The 18,024-nt window shown below is 43.9% G+C and overlaps 1 protein-coding gene across 5 annotated transcripts in view; it reads right to left on the bottom strand.

Annotated features, from left to right (window-relative positions):
- Positions 1-11,631, bottom strand: part of IL1R1 (interleukin 1 receptor type 1) — a 37,905-nt gene extending 26,274 nt beyond the window's left edge. Inside the window, exons 1-4 of one of the 5 annotated variants that reach the window (XM_075590409.1) lie at positions 11,256-11,631; positions 6,723-6,809; positions 4,792-4,865; positions 1,144-1,387 (exon numbers count right to left, since the gene is read on the bottom strand). In XM_075590409.1, coding sequence (XP_075446524.1) covers positions 1,144-1,387; positions 4,792-4,852 — 305 coding nt within the window. In that variant the 5' untranslated portion in view covers positions 4,853-4,865; positions 6,723-6,809; positions 11,256-11,631. Of the gene's footprint in view, positions 1-1,143; positions 1,388-2,084; positions 2,267-4,791; positions 4,866-6,722; positions 6,810-11,255 lie in introns of those variants that run through there. The other 4 variants (XM_075590411.1, XM_075590410.1, XM_075590414.1 and 1 more) reach the window with 4 other exon arrangements.
- Between the last annotated feature and the right edge of the window lie 6,393 nt (positions 11,632-18,024).

Genomic DNA, 18,024 nt, shown 5'->3' with positions numbered 1-18,024 from the left:
ATTTGAAGAAAGGTAAAAGTTTATACAATTTACAACCTAGTGTGATGCGCACAACTTTTAACTTGAAATGCTGGGTAGCGTCTTACAAAATACCTGCAAATCTGCAATGTGCTGTGTAAGCGTCCATGAATGACTAACACGGCTATTTCTATTAATTCATATAAATGCAGAAACGACAGCTGTGTTTAAACAGGCACTTCTGTCAAAGACAAATGAAAGGCATATTGGATTATTTTGATGGGTATTTTTACTGTTGTCATTCCTTACATGTGGCAATATTCCTAACTGGGAGGGAAAAAGGAAAACAGCTTCTCATTTCCCAACGTCCCATATCATCACAGTGAACAAAAGTAATAAACCAGAGAAGTTTTCAAAGCTCTGTAAAGGCTGACACCCTGGATTTGTAAACTTAACTGAATTTAACATAGGTTGAACTCGATGGATATATGTCTTTTTTCAACTTCATCTACTTTGTAATTTAAGTGATTAATTGATTGAAATACCATTACCCTTAGGGCTGGGACCCGCTGCGCCCGGCGGCGCGGACGGCCGCGCGAGCGTTCCCCACCAGCAGGGGAATCCTCCCTAGCCGGTCCCGGTCCCCCCTCGCTGACGGCTCACTACGCACTGTGACGCGTCAGCCGCCAGGGGATTCAAGAAAATTGTGATCCCGAGCGGTGACGCGTTACGTGGTGCGCTGATGAGCCAATCAGCGGCGGGAGAGGGAGCTGTCATCAGGCAGCTTCCTACTCAAGGTAGTGTGTGTGTGTGTTTTGTGGCAGAAGGGGGAGGGAGCGGCTTACCTTACAGCAGCCCGCAGCAGCTCCCTCCTGCAGCCCGAGCCCATGGAGGGAGGTGGGGTTGGAGGGAGTAGCGGGTCCCTCCGCTCAATCCACGCCCCCCTCCCACTCCCGCCCACCTCCCGCTCCCCACAGACCGCATATCACGGTCTGTGTCTGTCAGCGCCCCGCCTGTTTGCAGTGAGGGCGCGCTGACTGAGGGAGCGGGGCCTTAGCCTAAGAAGTACACAACAATTAAACCTGTTAGGGTTTAAAAGCTCTGTACAAACTCCAATAAACTGGATTTTACAAACATACAACATTGATTAATTTATCATATACGCCACTTCTTTAAGATTCTCACCTGATAACACATGCATAGTATTCTGTATCATCCAATCTCGCAGGGAGAAATTTAATAAGATTTCCATTCTGATGAATTCTTGATTGTGTATCTGCACTAACTTGTGTCTGGGAGCCATTTATATACCAGGTGACATTGAAGTCATGTTTCATTTGTGCGTAATTCAAGGGGCAGGAGATGTACACTGGCTGGCCATCGGATGCATACGCTCGGTCATAATCCACACCATAATCCTCACATAGTTCTACAGAGGAACAGTATTTACACATACAGTACAATAAAATTATTTCAACGTGTGTATTTATGCCCTTGTAGAGCTGTTACATTTTCTCTACAACAAACAAGAGACATGAATAAAAATGGCTACAGGGGCAGCAATTCCCCAATGGAAAGTTGCAACGTTACTGTATCTCTCGATGTTGCAGCTTTCTATTGGCTATCAGTGCGAGGCAGACTCCAGTGGACAAAATCGAGGCATCTCCTGCAGTCAGAGGACCGCGGATCACCCTTAAAAATATTATGCAGCGCAGACTGTTGCTTTAAAGTTTTAGCCCTGCCCAGGATGAAAGTGAACCAAGGACAGTGGCGTTTTTACTATATGATGTATGAAAGTAGCTGATTGAGACCTTAAAAATATTTCCATGGTAAGTGAATGCTTTGACATTGTTTAGCAATCTTTATCTAAAGTATTTGGGTGACGAGACTGTTTATCCAAGCCATTATTGATTAGGTAGATAAACATAAGTAGCTGAATCTATTGTTCCTAAAGACAACAACACATGTTTACTTTTCACAAGATGCAAAATAGGTCAGTTACCTTAAAGCATCTATGCCTTTAAAAATGGTTCTCCCCTGTGCCCCTAGGTGTGAAGCTGGGGGTCTCCGGACCTGGACCGCATTACTTTCAGCTCTGGGGACCCCCTGCTCCCTGAGATACTTACATCTGAAGGTAATGCTGGAATCTCGCTGCTATTTAATGGTCCCAGGTCCCTGTGGGCCTATAGGAAGCTGCAAGGGATACTGTTTGAGTTTAATATGGCCCCCGGGATGAGGAACCTAAAACCGCCATACTGGGCAGGCCCTTTCCGAGGTATGTATCTCGGGAAGCAGGGGGTCTCTGGAGCTGAAATCAACACAGGGGAATCCTTGATGGAGAAGTATTTAGGAGTACAGGTAGACAGCAGGCTAAGCAATAGTTCCCAAAGTCATGCATTGGCTGCAAAGGTAAACAAGTCGTATCTTGCATTAAACGGGCAATGGATGGAAGGGAAGTAAACATAATTATGCTCCCAAAATAAAAAAAGACATTGTAAAACTAGAAACGGGATGGATATTCTGACTTGTGAGGAGAGGCTAGCTAAATTAGCTTTATTTACATTAGAAAAGAGGTGTCTAAGAGGGGATATGATAACTAAATACAAATATATGCGGGGCAGTACAAGGAGCTTTCAAAAGAACTATTCATCCCACGGGCAGTACAAAGGACACAAGGTCATCCCTTAAGGTTGGAGGAAAGGAGATTTCACCAGCAACAAAGGAAATGGTTCTTTACAGTAAGGGCTGATAAAATGTGGAATGCATTACCCATGGAGCCTGGGATGGCAGATACAATAGATTTGTTAAAAAAAAAAGTTGGACATCTTTTTAACACACATTCCCAGTTAGCTCAAACTCCTACACCCACCATATCATGAATATATATTTATGTCAAAAAAGAGTTCTACTGGGCATGGCAAATGAATACAACAAAATAAGTACTTATTATCATATATGTTTTGTCAATTTGATGTAGCATTGGGCACCCCTGTCTTTTGTTGTATACATTTGCCACGCCCAGTAGCACTCTTTTTTGACATAAATATATATTCATGATGTGGTGGGTGTGGGAGTTTGAGCTAGCTGGGACTGTGTTAATTAATTTCTGACTGGTAACAGTTGTATGGAGGTAGGTGGCACCTCCCCCCAGAGCTCACTCCTCCTCACCTTTTTAACTTGGAGGTCTTTTTACTTTTCTGCAAGAACAGGACCTATTATGGTTCTTTCCCCTCATACAGAGGTAAAAGGAAGGATTCACAGTGTAGTGTAGGACCTGCGTTATTTGTTATAACTTGAAGTTTGGTATGCAGGCTTATAACGCTTTGGCCAAAGGGTTTAACTAAATAACCAAGTAATTATTATTCTTATTATTGAAGTATTTGAACTTTGTACTTATTACCATATATGTTTTGTCAATTTGATGTAGCATTGGGCACCCCTGTCTTTTGTTGTGGACATCTTTTTAGAAAGGAGAGGTATACAGGATATATCAAATAAATAAACACGGGAAGGATGTTGAATCAGGGAGTAATCTGATTGCGAATTATTGGAGTCCGGAAGAAATTTATTTTTCCCCTTATGAGATATCATTGGATGATATGACACTGGGGTTTTTGTTTGCTTCCTCTGGATCAATATACTGTAAGTACGGATATAGGATAAAGTATCTGTCGCCTAAATTTAGCATAGGTTGAACTTGATGGACGTACAGTCATGTGAAAAAGATAGTACACCCTATTTGAATTCCATGGTTTTACATATCAGGACATAATAACAATCATCTGTTCCTTAGCAGGTCTTAAAATTAGGTAAATACAACCTCAGATGGACAACAACACATGACATATTACACCGTGTCATGATTTAACAAAAATAAAGCCAAAATGGAGAAGCCATGTGTGAAAAACTAAGTACACCCTTACTGCTTTCATTGTAATTAAGATGCTAAGTAGCAGACAGGTACTGTACAGCTTATCAAATGAACTTGATTAATTGCTCATCAGCAAGTGTGACCACCTCTATAAAAGCCGAAGTTTTAGCAGTTTGCTGGTCTGGAGCATTCAGGTGTGTGTTAACACAATGCCATGTAAGGAAAGACATCAGCATTGATCTTAGAGAAGCAGTTGTTGCTGCCCATCAATCTGGGAAGGGTTACAAGGCCATGACACGGTGTAATAGGTCATGTGTTGTTGTTCATCTGAGGTTGTATTTACCTAATTTTTAGACCTGCTAAGGATTGTTATTATGTCCTGATATGTAAAACCATAGAATTCAAAGAGGGTGCACTTTCTTTTTCACATGACTGTATGTCTTTTTTCAACCTCATCTACCATGTACTGTAACTATGTAACCATGTAACCTGGTTCAGTTCATTTCGGAAAAATAATTGATAATTCAACATTTTCGATGGAACTTTGCCAGAGAACACTGTCATTTCTAACCTCACAAGGGAATAATCTACACGGAAATATGGGTTTTGCAGGAGGAGAGATCGCAAAGTTCGAAATAATGGATATCTTTAGTTTTAAACAATGCATACTTTGTTAACTTCTTAGAAACCTTCCTGCTATTATCTTTATGTCTGTGGGGTTTTTTCTTCTTCTATTCTTATATTTCATTGGAAAAATACTGCTGTTTCCTCTTACAGGAAATAGTACTTAAAGATTAAAAGCTTTCTATAGGACTTCAAAATAAGATTTCCAAACAGAAAGCAGGGTTTTAAACATTGCTATTCTGTGTTTAAGAGAGAAACCTTTTAAATGCCGTAGGAAATAATTCACTCTGTAAGAATCAGAGCACAACTGTGTTAACAAGATAACAATATCCACTTACCTGCCTTGTGTGAGGCCAGATACGTTAGACATAGAAGAAGGGGAAACAATTGCATGGACATCGTTCGTACACAGCTACAAAAAAATGGTAAAATTTATTTACGCTTCACAAAACATATTTGGCTATTCTAAATACACACAGGGACAAACATTATTGCAGATTTATAAATTACCCACAAATCTCGTGCTAATATCACTATACATAGGGCGACAGATTTTCAAAATGAAAAAACAGGACACTTGAAAAAATTATTGATAGAACAAATGACTAAAAAATAAATATTATAATGGTATTTGTATACGGTCTAAGACGTTTGGCCACGACCCTGGTGCTCCATCCCCACCAGCACACACCTTGAGGCACGTCGCTGCGTGACATTTGGCAGCAAGCCCAGAGCCATGTTTAAATGTCCCACTTGTCATCGTCACGATCCCACCGCTATATTTAAATGCGGGAGCATATAGGAGCGGGGGGGGGAAATCGCAGCACTAGGAGCAGCGGCCGGCACATTCACATGAGCGGCAGGGTGTGGTGGCATGCGGGTCATTAAAACATGGTCGCCGAGCGCGGCCAAATATCACACTGCGACGTGCCCGGTGGATATTGATAGTGTCCACTACCATATGTCCCATTCCATTTGTCTAATAGAGACCCCATTTATGCTGTATTATTCATTCTTCTTTCTCTTTCTTACGCCCCCAATTCTCTCTCCCTCTCCCTTCTCCCCGCTGCCATTCTCTCTATTGCTTCCATATGGGACCTGAAACTTTGTTTCTCCTCTGTCCTTGGCTGTCACAATAAATGAAAAACTGCATTGTGAACTTGTGAGTAGAGCTCTACTTTGTACCACTGTCTTAGAGACTAGATTTTGAGGAATTTGTTTGTCTATGTTGTGTTGGCTGCTAAAGTAGCATTCTCCGTGTCTGAAACTGTTTCTCTGCACTTTGGAACTGTACTCTCCCTTCTCCCCCCACCATTCTCTCTCTTCTTTCCCCCGTAATTCTCTTTCCTCCCCCCTGTAATTCTCTCTCCCTTCTTCCTGCCCGCCCTTCTCTCTCTCTCTTTCCCCCCCTGCCATTCTCTCTCCCTTCTTCTGCCTCTGCCAATCCCTCTCCCCCCACAATTCACTCTCCTTTACCCCCTCCCCATTCTCTCCCTTCTAACCACACCACAATACGTCCCTTCACCCCCACCACGCCATTCTTTCCCTCCCTTCTCCCTGCCATTCTCTCCCTCTCTTCTCCCTGCCATTCTCTTTCTCTCCCTTCTTCCTGCCATTCTCTCTCCCTCATCCTCCCGCCATTCTCTCTCCCTCTTCCTCCCGCCATTCACTTGCGCTCCCTTTAACCCCCACCATTCTCTCCCTTCCCCCTCCTCCTTGCACGATTATTTCTCCGTTATCCCCCCCTTCTCTCCTGCCTGTTCTTCTCTCACCCTTCTCCCTCCACGTCCTCCCCATGGGCTGGCAGATTTTTTTCTGGGAGGAAAGTGCAGCCTATCAGCCCTGATATTAGGTGGCCACTGTCCCTACACATACAGTGTAGCCAACATTATTGCACCCATACAGGGGTGCACGAACTGGGGGGTGCAAGATTTTCTAGGGTTTTGGGTACGGCGGTTGCAAAGGCTCAGCGCTCTTCCCCAAGGCATTTAAATTAAATGCCGGGGAATCACATGAGGACCCTGCAACTTCACTTACCTTATCATGGGCGACATGTCGCCATGGTAATGCGGTGTCAAATGACGCCGCGGGCTCATGTGATGTGACGCATCACCATGGCAACGCACATCAAATGACGCTACAGGGTCATGTGACGTCACATTAATAATCTAACAATTTTACAGTGAAGAAAATTCTAAAACAAGCATTCCTTATTGATATGTATTAAACATGACTGTGTGGCATGAAGTGAGTGATACATTTCACATACCTGGTGTTATTTAAAAAATCATGTTATGTGTTGTCTTTTGCTTATTTTGGAAGATGTTCATTCCTCAGATGTTACAATTGCAGTTACCTGAAAATGTATTAAGACCTTAAGATTATTGGAAAGGACATACAAAATGATCAGAGAAGTTGAAATAACTCAAATTCATCATCACCTCCTAAAGCAGTAATGGGGAGAATGAGAATCTGTTTCCCCCTTAAGGTGGCATGTTTTTTTTTAGAAAGACAATAATCAAACTACAGTAGGATGAATCATCACAGATTCACCATATCAAAACATCAATACAAGAGGTCCTGTGGGACAGAAATGTTCCCACCTGAGACACACTGTCTGACTTATCCATGTTAAGAAGTATAATATGCATGGCACAGAAACACCTTTGGGAAGAACACAAGAGGTGAGCAAGTACAGTACATAGCGAGAGACATTAGGCAATATGCACATACAATGGCCAACTGGCTCCCTTTGGGAGGTCAAGTTGATTAATTCATGCAACCAGGGGCTGACTGGCCAGAGGGTCAAGTTGGCAATTGCCCCCAAGGCTGGTCCTATTTACAGGAATAAGGGCCACTCTCTGCTTTGCAGTAACTGCAGTCAGCATGGCACTTGGCTTTGTTCCCAAGGCTGACAGCATCATGCAGGCCCGGCATTAGGCTGTGGCCATAGTAGGCGCGCGCGACAGACCTGGAAATAGTTTAGCGCGGTCATCGCCTGAGCGATGTGTCCTCCGTTGACACAGGTCATCAGTGTCCTCCGTTGAAAGAGGTTTGGCCGTGACGTCACCAGGCTAAACAATTGAGGTTCAAACGGCTCACGTGATGCGGCCATGGCGTGAAAAATCAAATGGATTTGTCTCCTCCAAATCCTGCCACGCCATCGCGCGCATTGCATAGTGCGCAGTATTGCTGTACAGGTTCAAGTAAATTAATTTGTTTGTGCCGCTTGCGGTGTCACGCCTACTATGGCCATGGCCATAGTCTGTAGTGGAAGCTGAAAAAGCTGGGGTCCGAGCTCCCATCTCGGAGGAGGAACAGGCAAACAGACAAAGCAGGACTTGTGGAGGGGTTGTCACTGGAGCTTGGGGGCAGAGCTAAGTGCAGATGGCACTCGGGTGGGCAGTGGGGGCCTATGGTTAACAAATCTGTGTGTCATGCTTCTGTATGAGGTATGTATGTGTATATAAAATGTGTGTATGTATTTTAAAAAAAAGAAATATATATATATATATATATATATATATATACAGTGTTCGACAAACCTATACATTTGCTCGCCCCGGGCGAGTGGATTTAACCCCCGGGCGAGTAAATATTGGTCCAAGCAGCACACGTTTGGTACTAGGTGGCGAGTAGATTTTTTTTGTGTGGCGAGTAGATTTTTTGGTGATTTGTCAACCACTGTATATATATATATATATATATATATATATATTACAGATGCAGCGGCCGTTATTCGAACACTTCACGCGTTGTATACCATGTCATGGCGCGGGATTTCTTCCAACCGTACCGCCTTAGGACGCGAGTGCAGAAAATTGCATTTTAATATTGTGGCTTTTAAACACCTGAAATTGACACAGTAGCACAGTACTGTACATATTCCAATTCATTGCACACAATCCATGAAATTCAAACAAAGCATCCGCGATAAACACATGTGCCTGGGGCGATTGGTCGCGTTAATGCCGCGTGGAGTACAGCAGCGCACACGAAAAATGCTCCGTGATTTGTTCGAATAATGGCCGCTGCATCTGTGTATATATATACATACCCAAAGTTGACAATCGTTTGGTGCTCCTGTTATAAACCTGTAAAAATCCTGATTGTTGCCTAACATAAGGGCTGCCTTTCAGTTTCAATCAATCCTTCAGTCAGTGCAACTCAGCAGCTACAATTTATCATTTTATTTCACTAAGGTAACATTATCTATTGTTACAGTTTACAGCATACAGGACACCTGCAAACTCATATTGAACCCCCAAAATAACCACAACATATATATAAGTATATAGGTGTCACAGAGGAGTGCTACTGAGCATGGTGATATATTTAAAACCAGAGACAGAACATGAAACACAGACAAAGCTCAGTGCACATCCAGTGAAACCTATACACGGTACAGTGCCTAAATATATATGTATAGCTATCTATTAAATAAAATGGTCTTTTAGTTTAACATTTTGGCCAAAGTTTTGTAAGCCCCTGAGCCACTACACGGCAGACCACATCTCAAGGATCCCTAACACTAATATAAATTCTTAATAACCTGTGCATTACCAGGAAGAATGATTTATAATAAATCTGTAAAAATTAGTTGTATAGTTCTAAGTCTGATTGAAGCTTTGTATGGTAATGTACAGGTTAATAAAAGCTTCAATCAGACTTAGACAAAAGATGCATTCAAACTCATTAAAAATAGCATTTAGAGTCGAATTAAAAAAAACAGGTCAGTATTATCTAATACTACAGAACTAATTTATTTTATGTTTTAAAAACATACAAGATTTCACATGTTTTGCTGCTTTAAGTCCTATTAAATTCTTCAAACTACAGGACGCTCTTATTAAATTCTTCTTACTCAGTTCACTTGTGTTACATCTCATGCATACTGTATGCGTGGGCAGTACCAGTATAATTATAAATGTAAAAATCTGGAATTACCTACATTAGGTATTTCATTTCACATTCATAAAGAACTTGACTACTGATAAATAAATAGGTGGGTTGCTGTAACAATACTGTAAGAAAAACGTTTGGTAAGCACTGATATCTAAACTCTTTGGAGGTCTGCTATCTGTTTAAATATTTGCCAACCAAAAGACACACATGTTCATTTACACATTTAAGAACGTGACTATCTTCCAGTGTCATCTAGATCATAAAAAACACACAGCTCTTTTCTGGTGACAAAGGTTAAAACCACTAAATTGAGTAAAAGCAATGATTCATAATGTCTGGGGTTTCATGTTGTACGGTCCTGTTATGTAAGATTTATGGTTTCCTATGCTTTCTTCTAACACATTCTGTGATCGTCATACAGTTATCTGACTCAAAATGTAATAGGAAAAGAAAAGTACAAGTCCTAACACTTACTTTTTATAATGAGTTATTAATTCCAAGCAGATAAGACAATCTTGGAAAAACAGAATTTAAGCAGTATCCGAACATTTAATGGTTTCCTGTGTAGATTAATTGCAAAGCCAGTATAACTATCCTCACACTGATCAGACCTAAAAGGTTGAAATAACGGTCTATGAGTGGGTTTACTAGCTATGCACTTCTTTAACCCAGACTGTGCTGAAAAGCTGTGTAATACACCTGGCATACATTTACAGCGGTCCTTGTTAAAAAGGACATACAGCAAAAAGTAACAGTGTGTGCTCACTTGCATGTCGTTTCCCAGAATCCCTTGTTGCATTGGAAGCGCTGTATACTAGGAGATAATGGTGAAAAGCAGGGTTGCAAACCTGTCCGAGACATGCTCACAAGTGATATTTTTATATCCTGTGTGCAATAAATCCAAGTGTATAAATCCACCAACCCATATTTTTAGCTACAAAGTTACAGTACTTCTAGTAGCTGCACAACTGCGATAGAAAACAAGATTCAATTGAAGACTGTGAAGCTTTTACTTATGTGTAAAGGTGCTTTGTATAGCAGATGATGCATAGGAAAGAAATGTATTTTCGTAACGTACTCCTTCTTGGCCCGAAAAGTCGTTTCACACAATTTTTGTTTTGTTACATATTAATGACGTTTTACTTGCTTGACATGAGCTAACTTAGATACTATTCAAACAATGAGTCAGAGTCCAATCATCTCTTGAACTGGTGACAATTTCTAACGCATGATGGTTTCTATAACAGTTCTTTACTTATTGGAACACAAATATGATTTTGACTACTACATGTTTTTTGTTCATTTCAGATTCATGTATGGTATGTTGACTGGCAACTTTCGGGATATGTAGAGGGTATATACTAGCAGACACTTGATTAGCTTAGATTGCCTAAGGAAAGGGGCCACGGTTGATTAAATATGTTGGGATTCTGTCTATACTGTATAGATACATTGTGCAGTATATTCATGTTTCTACTGAATAAGACACTGTTCAAAATATACAAATGTGCAATTAAGTATTAGAACAGAGTTGGTATCTCTCTAGTACATAGCTTTTGATAATGAAATTTGGCATGGTAATAAATGTATACATCATTTACAGTCTTCAAAATGATATTTGTGTCTGAAGATACACCAACATCTAAAAGTCAAACAGCAGCATAGACAGGGTAACTTAACACTATAAACGCCAAAGCTTCTAAACCCCTTGAGTACTAGCATCACATTGCAAAGTAATGATTTCAGTCACTTTATCTCCCTGCAGCTCCTAACACAAGAAGAATGTAAGCTCTTCAGGCAAGATATCATTGTGCCTGCATTCGTCTGCACTACGAATAACGTCTTCAGATCAAATCACCAGGGTTTCTGAATGTAAAAAAAGAAATCGTTACCATACCTTGATTTATCGCAATGAAGCTTGAGGCAGTCCAGTTTTTCTATTTAGATTGCACTTTTAAAAACATGAAACACTATCTAAGAGATCAAACTCTGAATGTCTGAATTCGTCCCTGATACGATGCAGGCACCCACACACAGCACAGATCCTGTCACCAACCTGTACATACTGTACACTTGAACTCCTGCCCAGCAGAGAAGAGCAGAAGGCTCTGAACGTGCAAAAGTTTGTTGAGTGGCATGTGGGTGCCCTGGTGTATAGGAGGCAGCTCCCGGTGTCTGGCACACTTGAGCCACCAGGAGCTCTGTGCTCACCCCGTGCTCCTGCAGTCTGGCTGCACAGTGCCACGGCTGAGGCTGCTGCTCTTACTGAGTGGGAGGAGGCGCTGCAGATTTCGACATCCCAGATATTGTTTGTACAGGTTTGTTTCCCAGCAGCGCAGCCTGAGCTATGTGTGGCTCTCAGCCAGCACGGAGGGGGCTGTCTGCAAGAGCTGACTATGGCACGGCAGGCTGCTTAACCTCTTACAGTATGACTGGACGTTTCATATGCACATTCTGCCATGTCATCCCAAACACTGCTTAAAGCAGCAGCAGTTCTAGCAATATCCTACATGTGTGTGTGTGTGTGTGTGTGTGTGTGTGTGTTTTTTTTAAATACATCAGTTCTGTACTATGAGAAAACACTTGTAGCATTTAAAAAAATGGAAAAAAAATGTTTTAAAGACATTTAGATAAAGTGAATGAAACCGCAATCACCATATTTAAACATCAAGCTAATAACAGGTGCTCTGGAGGATAATGGTATGGTAATAACAGTGTTGATCAAGAGAAAGATCAGAAAGTTTCCCCCTATAATGAGCACTCTTTGTCATATATAGTACCTATAAACTGACTTATTAGCCCAGCAGGGAATTACAGTACTACAAATCAGGTCAGTTGACCCAGAATCACCGGAGAAATAAAAAATAATACAATTTTATTATTTCAACATTGAGATTAAAAACACAGATACATTATTAAAAATCCCCATACTAATGTGGCTTAAAGAGTTTAGCATCAAAAATAGGTATGACACAATGTGTCACCTTTTCATGTAATTTCCCAGAATCCCTTGCTGCAGTGGGAGCACTGTATGCTAGGACAGTGGTTCCCAAACTTTTTCGGTTCAAGGCTCCCCAGACACTCAAACACTCAGACACTCAGACACTCTCTCTGACCTCACTCTCTCTCTCTCTCTCAGACCTCACTCTCTCTCTCTCTCTCTCAGACCTCACTCTCTCTCTCTCTCTCAGACCTCACTCTCTCTCTCTCTCTCAGACCTCACTCTCTCTCTCTCAGACCTCACTCTCTCTCTCAGACCTCACTCTCTCTCTCTCTCAGACCTCACTCTCTCTCTCTCTCAGACCTCACTCTCTCTCTCTCTCTCAGACCTCACTCTCTCTCTCAGACCTCACTCTCTCTCTCAGACCTCACTCTCTCTCTCAGACCTCACTCTCTCTCTCAGACCTCACTCTCTCTCTCTCTCTCTCTCTCTCTCTCTCTCAGACCTCTCTCTCTCTCTCTCAGACCTCTCTCTCAGACCTCCTCTCGCTCTCTCCCTCTCTCTCTCTCTCAGACCTCTCTCTCTCTCTCAGACCTCTCTCTCTCTCAGACCTCTCTCTCTCTCTCTCAGACCTCTCTCTCTCTCTCAGACCTCTCTCTCAGACCTCCTCTCTCTCTCTCTCTCTCTCTCTCAGACCTCTCTCTCTCTCAGACCTCTCTCTCTCTCAGACCTCTCTCTCTCTCAGACCTCTCTCTCTCTCTCAGACCTCTCTCTCTCTCTCAGACCTCCCTCTCTCTCAGACCTCTCTCTCTCTCTCTCTCTCTCTCAGACCTCTCTCTCTCAGACCTCTCTCTCTCAGATCTCTCTCTCTCAGACCTCTCTCTCTCAGACCTCTCTCTCTCTCTCTCTCTCAGACCTCTGTCTCTCTCTCAGACCTCTCTCTCTCTCTCTCAGACCTCTCTCTCTCTCTCAGACCTCATTCTCTCTCTCTCTCTCTCTCAGACCTCTCTCTCTCAGACCTCTCTCTCTCAGACCTCTCTCTCAGACCTCTCTCTCTCTCTCTCAGACCTCTCTCTCTCTCAGACCTCTCTCTCTCAGACCTCTCTCTCTCTCTCAGACCCCTCTCTCTCTCTCTCAGACCTCTCTCTCTCTCTCTCAGACCTCTCTCTCTCTCAGACCTCTCTCTCAGACCTCTCTCTCTCTCTCTCTCTCTCTCAGACCTCTCTCTCTCTCTCTCTCTCTCTCTCTCTCTCTCTCTCTCAGACCTCTCTATCTCAGACCTCTCTCTCTCTCAGACCTCTATCTTTCTCTCTCTCAGACCTCTATCTCTCTCTCTCTCTCAGACCTCTCTCTCTCTCTCAGACCTCTCTCTCTCTCAGACCTCTATCTCTCTCTCTCAGACCTCTATCTCTCTCTCTCACTCTCTCTGACCTCACTCTCTCTGACCTCACTCTCTCTGACCTCACTCTCTCTGTCAGACACAGAAAGGTGGACACTCTCTCTCACAGACAGACACTCTACCTCTCTCAGACAGACACTCTACCTCTCTCAGACAAACACTCTACCTCTCTCAGACAGACACTCTACCTCTCTCAGACAGACAATCTACCTCTCTCAGACAGACACTCTACCTCTCTAAGACAGGCACTCTACCTCTCTCAGACACTCTACCTCTCTCAGACAGACACTATCACTCTCTCAGACAGACACTCTCACTCTCTCAGACAGACACTCTCACTCTCTCAGACAGACACTCTCACTCTCTCAGACAGACACTCTCACTATCTCAGACAGACACTCTCACTCACTCTCTCAGACAGACACACTATCTCTCTCTCACTCTCTCAGGCACACTCTCTCTCACTCTCTCAGACACACTCTCTCTCACTCTCTCAGACACACTCTCTCTCACTCTCTCAGACACACTCTCTCTCTCACTCTCTCAGACACACTCTCTCTCTCACTCTTTCAGACACACTCTCTCTCTCAGGGAGGGAGGAAAGGCAGGAGATCCGTGCAGGCAGCTCCTGCACACAGACACACAAATAAATACACACAAATACACACACACACATAAATACACACATAAATACACACACACACACATAAATACACACACACACACACACACATAAATACACACAAATACACACACAAATACACACACACATAAATTCACACACACATAAATTCACACACACATAAATACACACACACGCACACATAAATACACACACACACACACACACACACATACACACATAAATACACACACACAAACACATAAATACACACACACACACACACACACATAAATACACACACACAAATACACACAAATAAATACACACACACACAAATAAATACACACACACACACACAAATAAATACACACACACAAATAAACACACACACACACACACACAAATAAACACACACAAATAAATACACACACACAAATACATACACACACACAAATAAATACACACACACACACACATAAATACACACACACACACATAAATACACACACACACACACTAAAATACACACACACACAAATACACACACACACACACACAAATACACACACACACACACACAAGTAAATACACACACACAAATAAATACACACACACACAAATAAATACACACACACACACACACAAATAAATACACACACATAAATAAATACACACAGATACACACACACAGATGCAGATACACACACACAGATGCAGATACACACACACACACACCACACACACAAATAAATACACACAGATACACACATTTGAGAGCAGTGGAGAGCAGAGGCAGCGACGGATGTGAGTGACTGGGAGGAGGGGGGAGAGGCATGCGATCCATGCAGGCAGCTCCCTGCACACAGTCACTGGACAGGCAAATGTACACACCTCTCTCCCTCCCCCCCCCCACCTTCTCCTATCACCCCCCCCCCCACCTTCTCCTATCACCCCCCCCCCCGCCACCTTCTCTTATCACCCCCCACCTTCTCCTATCACCCTCCGCATGCTTGCTGATGCGTGCAGAGGAGGAGAGACTTCCCCGAGAGCTGCAGGTTTGAAATTTGAAAAACGGGCTGCAGGGGGTGGGTGTGAAAAATGGGCTGCAGGCTGTGAAAAATGGGCTGCAGGCTTTGAAAAACGGGCTGCAGGGGGTGGGTGGGTGTGAAAAACGGGCTGCAGGTTGTGAAAAACGGGCTGCAGGGGGTGGGTGTGTGGGTGTGAAAAACAGGCTGCAGGGGGTGGATCATGAAAAACGGGCTGCAGGTAGTGAAGAACGGGCTGCAGGGGGTGGGTGTGAAAAACGGGCTGCAGGGGATGGGTGTGAAAAACGGGCTGCAGGATGTGGGTGTGAAAAACGGGCTGCAGGGGGTGGGTGTGAAAAACGGGCTGCAGGGGGTGGGTGTGAAAAACGGGCTGCGTGTTGTGAAAAACGGGCTGCAGGGGGTGGGTGTGAAAAACGGGCTGCAGGGGGTGGGTGGGTGTGAAAAACGGGCTGCTTGTGAAAAACGGGCTGACCGGGGGTCGGTGGGTGGCTGTGAAAAACGGGCTGCAGGGGGGTGGGTGGGTGGTTGTGAAAAACAGGCTGCAGGGGTTTTGAAAAACGGGCTGCAGGTTGTGAAAAATGGGCTGCAGGGGGTGGGTGTGAGAGAGAGTGTCCGTCTGTCTGTGAGAGAGAGAGAGAAGTTTGAGAGAGAGAGAGAGGTCTGAGAGAGAGAGGTCTGAGAGAGAGAGAGAGAGAGAGGTCTGAGAGAGAGAGAGAGGTCTGAGAGAGAGAGAGGTCTGAGAGAGAGAGAGGTCTGAGAGAGAGAGAGGTCCTGAGAGAGAGAGGTTTGAGAGAGAGAGAGAGAAGTCTGAGAGAGAGAAAGAGGTCTGAGAGAGAGGTCTGAGAGAGAGAGAGAGAGGTCTGAGAGAGAGAGGTCTGAGAGACAGAGGTCTGAGAGAGAGAGAGGTCTGAGAGAGAGAGAGTGAGAGAGGTTTGAGAGAGAGAGAGGTCTGAGAGAGAGAGAGAGAGGTCTGAGAGAGAGAGATCTGAGAGAGAGAGAGAGAGAGAGAGAGAGAGAGAGAGAGAGAGAGAGAGAGAGAGAGAGAGAGATTGAGGTCTGAGAGAGAGAGTGAGGTCTGAGAGAGAGAGTGAGGTCAGAGAGAGAGTGAGGGCTGAGAGAGAGAGTGAGGTCTGAGAGAGAGAGAGAGAGAGAGAGGTCTGAGAGAGAGAGAGTGAGGTCTGAGAGAGAGTGAGGTCTGAGAGAGAGAGAGTGGGGTCTGAGAGAGAGATTGAGGTCTGAGAGAGAGAGAAAGAGAGTGAGGTCTGAGAGAGAGAGAGAGAGAGAGAGAGAGAGAGAGAGAGAGAGAGAGAGAGAGAGAGAGAGTGAGGTCTGAGAGAGAGAGTGAGGTCTGAGAGAGAGAGAGAGAGAGAGAGAGAGAGAGAGAGAGAGAGAGAGAGAGAGAGAGAGAGAGAGAGAGAGAGGGGGGTCTGAGAGAGAGATCTGAGAGAGAGGTCTGAGAGAGAGAGAGAGAGAGAGAGAGGGAGGGAGAGAGAGAGAGAGAGAGAGAGAGAGCAGAGAGAGAGAGAGAGAGAGAGAGAGAGAGGTGTGTGTGAGAGAGAGAGGGAGGTTTGAGAGAGAGAGAGAGAGAGAGAGAGAGAGAGAGAGGTGTGTGTGAGAGAGAGAGAGAGAGAGAGGGAGGTTTGAGAGAGAGAGAGAGAGAGGTCTGAGAGAGAGAGAGTGAGGTCTGAGAGAGAGAGTGAGGTCTGAGAGAGAGAGTGAGGTCTGAGAGAGAGAGAGAGAGAGAGAGAGAGAGAGAGAGAGAGAGGTCTGAGAGAGAGAGAGAGAGAGAGAGAGAGAGAGAGAGAGAGAGAGAGAGAGAGAGAGTGAGGTCTGAGAGAGAGAGTGAGGTCAGAGAGAGAGAGTGAGGTCAGAGAGAGAGAGTGAGGTCAGAGAGAGAGTGAGGTATGAGAGAGAGAGTGAGGTCTGAGAGAGAGAGTGAGGTCTGAGAGAGAGAGAGAGAGAGTCTGAGAGAGAGAGAGAGAGAGAGAGAGAGAGTGAGGTCTGAGAGAGAGAGAGTGAGGTCTGAGAGAGAGAGAGTGAGGTCGGAGAGAGAGAGTGAGGTCTGAGAGAGAGAGAGAGAGAGAGAGAGAGTGAGGTCCGAGAGAGAGAGTGAGGTCAGAGAGATTGAGAGTGTATTAGTGTCTGAGAGAGATACCAACTGCGCACTGCAACTGTTAGGTATGTATATACACCTTTGTTTTTACTTTGGGCGCCGCGGAAAAATTCTGATCACCTTGGGGAGCCTTGAAAAAATTCTGATTGCCTTGGGGAGCCTTGAACCGAAAAAGTTTGGGAACCACTGGGCTATATGCTAACGGTGGAGGTTTTTTGTTGCCTTTTTCACCCACCATAACTTAAAATGTATATGGTTCACAACCCCCCCCCCCCCCACCCACCCACAAACAAACTACTATTGAAAAGAACATATTTAAAAAATTTGACAAAATCCGCAAAACACTCATTGGACAACAGTATCCGTATGTAACCAGCTGTTATTGTATATTAACAGAGGATGTTAATATAGTATTCAGGCTCTCATGGTAATATATTTTGTCTACTGAGGATTACACTGAAGTCTCTAACTCAAGCAGTTTCCAAATTAGTTAACTTAATCTCTAATGTCCCACGTTAAACTGATTAATGCTTTTGCTTCAC

Source organism: Ascaphus truei, chromosome 3 (genome assembly GCF_040206685.1).
Source record: "Ascaphus truei isolate aAscTru1 chromosome 3, aAscTru1.hap1, whole genome shotgun sequence".
NCBI classification, from domain to species: Eukaryota; Metazoa; Chordata; class Amphibia; order Anura; family Ascaphidae; genus Ascaphus; species Ascaphus truei.
This window is presented reverse-complemented; position numbering and strand designations above follow the sequence as displayed.